The sequence below is a fragment of the Chiloscyllium plagiosum genome, chromosome 9, assembly GCF_004010195.1.
Source record: "Chiloscyllium plagiosum isolate BGI_BamShark_2017 chromosome 9, ASM401019v2, whole genome shotgun sequence".
Classification (NCBI taxonomy): Eukaryota; Metazoa; Chordata; class Chondrichthyes; order Orectolobiformes; family Hemiscylliidae; genus Chiloscyllium; species Chiloscyllium plagiosum.
In genome coordinates, this window is record NC_057718.1 from 78,846,016 (window position 1) to 78,855,307 (window position 9,292).

General features: G+C 39.5%; 1 protein-coding gene across 1 annotated transcript in view; it reads right to left on the bottom strand.

The window, feature by feature from the left end:
• LOC122552973 (plasminogen-like) overlaps positions 1-9,292 on the bottom strand; it is a 119,312-nt gene that overhangs the window by 90,085 nt on the left and 19,935 nt on the right. The window contains exon 2 of the mRNA XM_043696296.1: positions 4,617-4,731. Coding sequence (XP_043552231.1) covers positions 4,617-4,731 — 115 coding nt within the window. The remainder of the gene's footprint in view (positions 1-4,616; positions 4,732-9,292) is intronic.

Sequence of the window (9,292 nt, forward strand, 5' to 3'; positions counted from 1 at the left end):
CCCAATATACCGGCCACTACTGCGGACAGCTGAAACTGACAACCGGAAGTGGCAGGGACAGGCCACTATAAATGCCGGAGGAAACACCACAGAAGCGCTTCACAGGAGGCTCCCAAGCACTGAGGATGTCACCTAGACAGGGGACGAAACGTTTGCAACAAAAACTTCCAGCTCGGCGCACAGAACCACAACAGCAGTGTCCTTAAATAAGTAGCTGGTGAGATAGCAGATCTATTTGCTAAGAAACATCCTATCAGATTACAAAATAACAAAGAAAGGAGGGAGACAGAAAGCAAGAAATCACAGGCCAATTAGTTTAGCATCTGTCATATTTTGAAATTCCTGCAATCTATAATTAAGGTGGCTATTACTTAGAAAAGATCAATGCAATCTTTCAGAATCAACTTGGTTTCATTAGAGGGAAATCATATTTAACAAATTTATTAAAGTTCTTTGTGGAAGTAACAAGCAATGTGGATAATGGGGAATCTGTGATTTCCAGAAGACATTTGATAAAGTGTCATATCAAAGGTTATGACATAAAGTAAGAGTTCAGTTTAACTTTGGTTGTGGAAGTTCTAGAAACAATCCCTGAGACAAAATGAATAGGTGCACAGACAATGTGGATTTACTAAAGAAAGCTAGCATGGAATTCCTAATGAAAAATCATATTTAAATAATTTACTGAAGGTATTGAAAAGGTAACAGGGAAAATTGATGGAGTAATGCTGTTGATGTGATGTACATAGACCTCCAAAAGGCATTTAATACAAGGCCACACAACAGACTTGTGAACAAAGTTACAGCTCATGGAGTGAAGGATCAGTAGCTACATGGATTCTGAATTAGCTGAGTAACAGGAAGCACATAATTATGGTTAATGGATGTCTTTTGGCCTGGAGGAAAGTTTGTAATGTAGTTTCCCAGGGGTTAATGGCGGATCCATGCTTTTCCTGATCTGTAATATTGACCCAGAGCTTGGTCACAGGGCACAATTTCAAAATTTGCAGATGATAGAAAACTTGGAAGCAATTGTGAACTATGATGAGGATAGCATAAAACTTCAAAACAGCATAGGCACATTACTGGAATGATTGGACAGTTAACAGATGACTTTCATGTGAAATGTGAAGTAATCCTATCTGTTAGGATAAACATGGAGTGACAATGGAAAGTAAAGGGCATAATTCAAAATTCAAAAGAAAATTCAGGTTTAGCTTCATGGGCGTATATCTGCATAGGTTGAGAGAGCAGTTTGTAACACATATTGGCTTTAGAAATAGGGGATATACAAGGGCAAGGAAGTTAATGTTGAGCTTACAGGAGACAAAATTCACCCTTAGCTGGAGTATTGCATATAGTTCTGGGCTTCACATTTTAGGTCAGATACAAAGACATTGGAGAGGTGAATTAAAGATTTATGAGAATTGTTCAAAGAATGAGTAACTTCCTTTATGAAAATAGACTGGAGATGTCAGATCTATACTCCTTGAGAAGAGAAGGCCTCTTGACTGAGGCATTCAAAATCATGAAGGGGCTAAAACGTAGGAAGAAACTAAGGTGGGTGCAGAAGAAATTCACCAAGATGTTGCTTGGGTTGGAACAATTTAGCTTTGAAGATCGACTAGATAGACTCAGGTTGTTTTCCTTACAGCAGAGAAGGTTGATGGGGAACCTAATTGAGGTGTGAAAAGTTCTGAGGGGCGAGGATTGGTAGATAGGGAGGAGTCAATAACTACAGGGTCTAGATTTAAGCAAACGTGCAGCAGATTTAAAGGGATTTTAAGGAGGAATATTTTCACCCAGAGGGTGATGGTTTTCTGGAACCCACTGCCTGAGAGGAAGGTGGAGGAAGGAACCATCACAACATTTCAGAAATTAGCTGAGTGCTTAAAACACTATAGCATTCAATGCAACAGCCCATGTGTTGGGAAATGGGACTAGAATAGATAGATGGCTGATAATTGGCATGAATATGATGGGCTGAAAGGTCTCTTTCCTTGCTGTAAAGCACAATGGCTCTATAAGTTGGGTCTGTATCCATTTAAAGTTTAAAAGAATGAGAGGCAATCTTATTGAAACATATGTGATTCTGAATGCATTTGTCAGGGTGAGACAAACTTGGTTTATGTTACAATTTTGAAATAATGAGTCTCCCATTTGAGTTGGAGATGAGGAGAATTGTTTCCTCCCCTAGCCCCATTTCCCTAGTCCCAACATATCCCCATGACCTAAAACTTATGGTTTAGTCATTGCTGTTTGTGGGAACCTGTTGAGCTCAAGTCGATTGATGTCTTTCCTGGATTATAATCATGACTAGATTTCAAAAATTCTGAATTGCCTGTAACATGTCACAACACGCTGATATCCTGGAGCGTGATATACAAGTCTTTCCTATGTACAGTAACTGACAGGAAATTTATTCTGTGTTTTTCTTCCATAAATACTTTAGTTTCAATGTTCACTCAAGCTTAACTGTTTGTGAATTCTACATTTCTTGCCATCTGTTAGGGGGCTAACTATTTTTACTGGGATGTCAGAAAATATACAGCATAGTTGTTCCTTTGTCAGGCCCTTTGAATGAGTTATCCACTTCCTATTTGAAAGTGATTGTTGAAGTGATCACTGACATCATAAAGCCATAAGACATAGGAGCAGAAATTAGGCCATTCAGCCCATCGAGTCTGCTCTGCCATTCAATCAGGGCTGATAAGTTTCTCAACCCCGTTCTCCCGCTTTCTTCCCATAACCCTTGATCCCCTTGATACTCAAGAACCTATCTATCTCAGTCTTAAATATACCCAATGACCTGGCCTCCATAAATTCACCACTCCCTGGCTGAAGATTTTTTCCCCAGCTCCATTTTAAAAGGTCTTCTGTTTATCCTTCTGTCCTAGTCTCTCCTGCCAATGGAAACATCTTCCCAACTTCTACTCTGTGCAGGCCATTCAGTATTCTGTAAGTTTCATTTAGATCTCCCCTCATCCTTCTAAACTCCAGCAAGTATAAATCCAGGGTCCTCAAACATTCCTTGTATGTTAAACTTTTCATTCCTGGGACCACTCTCGTGAACCTCCACTGAACCAGAGCCAGTACATCCCTCCTGAGATATGGGGCCCAAAACTGTACACAATACTCCAAATGTGTCTGACCAGAGCTTTATAGAGCCTCAGAAGTACACCCCTGCTTTTATATTCAAGTCCTCTCAAGATAAATGTCATCATTGCATTTGCCTTCCTAACTACTGACTCAACCTGCAAGGTTACCTTGAGAGAATCTTGGACTAGAATTTCCAAGTCTTTTTGTACTTCATCCTTTTTCATACAGCATTCTAGATTATAGCAACAACTGCATAAAAACATTTCTCCTTACCATTTTTCTGGCTCTTTTGCCAATCGTTTTGAATCTTTGTCCTGTGACAACTGATTCTCCAGTCACAGAGTCACAGAGTCATAGAATAATACAGCATAGAAACAGGCCTTCAGCCCAGAGTGGTCTATGCTGACCATGGTGCCCATTCAGCTAGTTCCAATTGCCTGCATTTGGTCCATATCCCTCCAACCTTTCCCATCCATGTACCTACCCAAATGTTTTTTATATGTTGCCATTTTCTCTGGCAGTCCATTCAGTATAGAATCCATCTACCAGGCCCACTGTCAAGGAAAGGCCGCCAGCATTCTCAAAGTTCCTTTTCACCCTGGCAATGTTTTTCTACGACCTCTACCATCAGGGAGAAGGTACAGAAGCCTGAACATACGCACCAGCCGGTTTCAAAACAGTTTCTACCCTACTGTTGTTAGAATACTGAATGGACTAACTAACTTTTAACCTTCGCCTGTACCTGTGTTTTTGGTTTTGCCACTGTTTACCTATTATTTACTTATGTATGCTATTTAATTCTGTGATTAGACAAATTCACAGACAAAGCTTTTCACTGTGCCTCGGTACACATGACAATATACTCAATTCAATTCAATTATACGCACTACTCTCTCTATGAAGAAGTTGCACCTCAGGTCTTTCTTAAATCTTTCCCCTCTCACCTTAAATCTATGTCCTCTAGTTTTTAAATCCCCATACCTGAGAATATGCATTCATCCTTTTTATGCCCCTCAAGATTTAATACGCCTCAATAAAGTCACCTTTCATTCTCCTATGTTCCAAGGAATAAAGTCCTATCCTGGCCGACCTTTTCCTATAACACAGGCCTGCTAATCCTGGCAACATTCTCGTAAATCTTCTTTGCATGCTTTCCAATTTAGAGTGGAATAATTTTTGCCCTATATTTTTAAACAGTGCTATTAAATTTTCTGATAATCTTCTTTGCTGTAAGGGGAACAATCTTAGCCCCTCCTGTTTCTCCAAGCATTTTTTTAAAATATAATCAACTGGCTGTGGTTTGATTTAATACCTTTTTTTTAACATTTTATACATTGTGAGAAAATAGATTAAGTATAACAAATGGTGGACAATCTGTATGTCCATAAAGTAAACAAATTAGAGAAAAGAACATTGAAGTATATTTGCCATTGACTTCATTTGTTATATTTTACAATGTTGTTTGTCCTTTACCCTGTGATAAGTTGAACATTTTAATGAAGAAGATTAAAACTAACTTTGGTCTGTGTGGTATGTTGCTGTCCCATCTTTGACAGGTTCTTCCAGAAGCGGTTTTTGTTATGGTTCCTCTGTAGTCGACACCATTGCCTGACTTGCATTCCAAAATAAAAGCTAAGGAGGAAGAAAATAAAGGTTCTAGTAAATTTTGCAGCTTTTAAATAATTTTATACAGGGGATTTAAAGCAGCAACATCAATCTAAAACAATCCAGACCTTCCTTTCATTCCAACACCCTTTCTTTCCCCTTTCTTCACTGTCACTGCCCTTCATTCATAGAGTTGCATAGTTCATGCCCAATATCAGACTAAAGGGACCTTTATACAAGTATCAATGTGGCATTGATGTGGGGAGGATATTAAACAATGGAAAACATAAATGAGCCCAGTACTGTTTTCTGGCAGCAGTGAGATTGGGAATCCTTGCTAGAATCCTGGGGCCAGGTATGTTAAGTGTTGGCTAATCACTGCCTTCGCTGCATAGGAAGCTAATCATTTAACACACCAATCAGCTTGTCAAGGGCTGACCAACAAAACTACTTGGCCTTTTTCAGATTTCAACATTAGTATCCCACTCCATCAGAAGCTGCTAGACAATTAGAGAACTGCAGCTTTTAGTTCCTACAGATCATGGATCAAGGCTAATTCTACAGGTGATCCAACAGCGAGAAACTAGATTTCTTGCTTTTCACAAGATGGAGGTCACATGGCTGGCATTCAGAGGCTATCAAAAGCTACCCCTTTTTCCCAATGTCCATGCCTGTAATTACCCCAGACTGGGACAATTGGTGGTCCCTCCCCAACATGGCAGGTGGATCGCACTAGTCAGGAAAGCAATGACTTTTCTCTCTTGCCAAGCAGGCAGGTAATCACGGAGGTGAAATGTTGAGGCCCTTAAGTAACCTTTATTGACTACTGAAGGGCTTCAATTGCCTGAATGAGTCAATAAAGTCTCCAATGGACCTTCTTGCCCACAAATAACTTAGTGAGGTGGCTAAAAGGGGGTGAGTATCTTTCAGGATGCTAATGCCTGATTACTTCCTTTTCTTACTACCTCCAGGGAGAGGAAAATTGTATCCATAGATTTTTTTCTTCAGCTCTCACGGGAGGTACGTTTCACTGACATATTTGTTGCCCATCAACAATGTCCTTGAACCGAATGGTCAGCTCAATAGTTTTGTAGGTCTCAAGTCATATGTTGGTCAGAACAGGTGATACCAGTCAATTTCCATTGCTAAAGAGCATTAGTGAACCAGTTGGGTTGTTACAGCCATTAAGGATGGTTTCGTGGTCACCATTAGTGGGGTTTGTTTCAAATCCAGACTTTATTAATTAAAGTTCCAATCGAGTGGCCAAGATAAGGTTTGGGCCTAAGCATCTTAATTGAACCTGGGCCTTAGGATTATCATTCTAGCATCATCATCAAGATTTCCAGTTCACTAGAAATAAATGTTTGTGGTATCATCACTATGAGTTTATCAGGGAAAAAATAATTTACAATTACATGCAAGCAAAGTTCTATGAACTTTATAATGTCATGGAATATCCTAAGGGAGAGCAAAACTGCAAGGTGATTGAGGAAAACAGTCTGAAAATGTCCTCTCTAATCCCTTAGGTGATTAAAACTAGACTAAGAGACCAGTCTACTCAATGGTTATATTATAGTATTGCCCAACTCTGATTGAAGGAGATCACTACTCCAACCTGAAACAGGTCCAGTGCAGAAATTCTAATTGGCAATTTTCTTGGTGCTTTCACTATATGAAACCTGCAATTATCACACTGAGTCAAACTGTCTTGGATCCCATTGGTTAAACTGTTGGAACTAATAAATAAAAGTGTTTGTATGTTTAAAAATATTATACATTTTTTCAGTGCTCCTGTGAGTTTTTTTTGTGTATTGCAAGTTCTGGAGAATCTAAGACAATTGTAGATGTTTAGCATCACTAACCTTTGCTTGAGGGAATTCAGTGAAACAATATTCATCACAAAAAAGATGCATTATTGTCCAGGAAAAGCAAAACTTTTTCTCATGCAACCTATACCCTTCATAAGAGTGATCCCAGGTCCCTAAACTGTAGGGTAAAATAATAACTCCACATAAACAAAACCAAGTGCGTAGATAATTGTCATTCATTTTCATGGAAGGATTGATAATAATGGAATTGAATAGCTGGTGTTTAACAGGCCAACAAATCCAACACCCATTTTGTGCTACTTCCCAATATGAATTTCTAGCCTATTACTGCAACTTGTTTTAACTTCACCCTCTCCAGCCTGTTGCTGCTGTTCTGACTCAGTCCCAAGCCTCTGGCGTTCACATTCTCCATTTCACCATCGAATCACTAATAACAACATGGGATGAACGCTGCCTCTAGTTTCTTTCTTTGAGGATTGCTTTTGTGGGCAATTTCAAATGAATTGAGCATTTCACCATGCCCCCAGTTGCATCCCATCATTGATATAGTGCTGTAAAGCCAACCCTTGGCCTAGAATCATACACCATACCTAATAAAACAGTTATCTTTATTGTGTAAGGAAAACTCCAGTGGGAATTAAACCATAATCAATCATTTTAACTTAAGTAGGAATCAATCCAAAATAAATGATCTCAGTCAGGTGCCCTGATAACTGGTGCCCTTTATGGTGGGGTTAATATTGAGATCATGGGATTCAAGGACAAAATGGCAGTTGGTGCATTTTAAAGTTAAAAATGACACAAACACCAGGTTACCTGATGTAGGGCAGCACTCTGAAAACTAGTGCTTCCAAATAAACCTATTGGACTATAACCTGATGTTGTGTCATTTGTAACTTTGTCCACCCTAGTCCAACACCGGAACTTCTACATCACAGTGCATTTTAAAGCATTTTTTTAAAAAAGAGCAGCTTCCTGGTCATTGGGTATCAACCTGGCCAGTGGGAAAGAGTCATTCATAAAATTTAAGGGATTACCATTAAGAGTTTAATGGTTGACAAGGCCCACAACCTCTTTCAATTAAGTCTACTGTATTCACTGCTCACAATGCACCAATGTCTTTCCAACTCTGTTTCTTAAAGTTTTATTATCTCTTTACTTAAGAAGCAAAACTAAAGAGAGACAGACTTTCAGATTTGGGCAAAAGGCTTGGGGAATTTGAGTGCAATTATTAACCAGTGACGACCTGATCATGATTAAACATGATAAAGTAGACTCCTGGTGGGCACTAAAAAGTAGCAGCATATTTCACAGAAATTAATTCAGACGAAAATCTTTCAGGGAATGGTTAGAAATGGACATTTAGATTAATCTTGAATACTGTATTGAGAATTCTGGCAGAATCACAATTACCTTTACAGAATAAACAGGAGAGAGATCTCGGTGTTCTTTTCCATCAAAATAAAGGCCTCAATTTTTGCCACATTAGAGAATATTTCAGTTACTGGAAGAAGTTGAGAACCTAAGTCCTGCCCTCAAACACAGCATGTCTAATGGGATGAATTGTATTTCAAGCATGTCTGGTTCCCAGAGCGCGATGGACAATTAAATGACAAACTGCCTACACAAAAATCAGATTCTGGCATTCCTTGTGACTGCAACCTGGGGTGTGAAGACTAGGCCAAGTAAAAGGTCTGTTCTTTGTGTGGTTTCGTTTGACTAGCTAGTGTCCCCCTTTAGAAAGCTGAGATACCCCTGTAGATAGGGTCTCAGACCAATTTTGGAAAGGGAAACAGGTAAATATTTATAGGGAGTCAGGTGCTGTTTGGGACTGTTACCTATGGAGAAGATTGTGTGTAAATGATGCATAAACCCCTTGGAACCAGATAATTTGTTAACACTTCACAAGCATCAACAAGTGTCATAAAGTTTCAAGAAGTGCAAGAATGTGTCTTTAGGAATGACAGTGCTTACCTCAATAGAGTGTAGGCCCTATGTTTTTCTCCTATGTTCATGAGTAATTGTGAATACCCAATGGGTTGTCATGGTAAGTGAAAGGGGAAGACGTGTGGATAGTGGTATGTGTTAAGTTAACGTAGAGACATGAGGAACCATGGGAGATAGGTAGACAGCATTCAGTTTTATGGGCTGTCATAGATGGCCATAGAGAGTGTAAGGAGGTGACGGTGAGTAAAGGGCGATCAATGGCTGGGAGATTGCTTGATATTTCTTCCTTTTTATTGTATGTATTGTTTCTTGGAGCAATATGTTTTGGAACCAACCAGGGAGCAGGTTGCGTAATGAGGAGAGATTAATTGATGACATCATAGCTAAGTATCCTCTCGGGAGTAGTGACCATAGTATGATAGAATTCAAAATTCAGTTTGGGGTGAGGAATTGGAGTCCTTCAGTAGTGTTCTGGAATTAAATAAAGGAAATTATAAAGGCATGAGGACAGATTTGGCCTGAGTAGATTGGGCAGGAAGGCTAAATGGTAAGACAGCAGATGAGCAATAGTAGATGTTTAAGGACCTATTCAATTCAAGGTTTGTGAGAAAATTTGTAGCTCGGGTGCTCGTTGTTGTGGTTCTGTTCGCCAAGCTGGGAATTTGTGTTGCAGACATTTCGTCCCCTGTCTAGGTGACATCCTCAGTGCTTAGGAGCCTCCTGTGAAGCACTTCTGTGATCTTTCCTCCGGCATTTGTAGTGGTTTGAATCTGCCGCTTCCGGTTGTCAGTTCCAGCTGTCCGTTGCAGTGG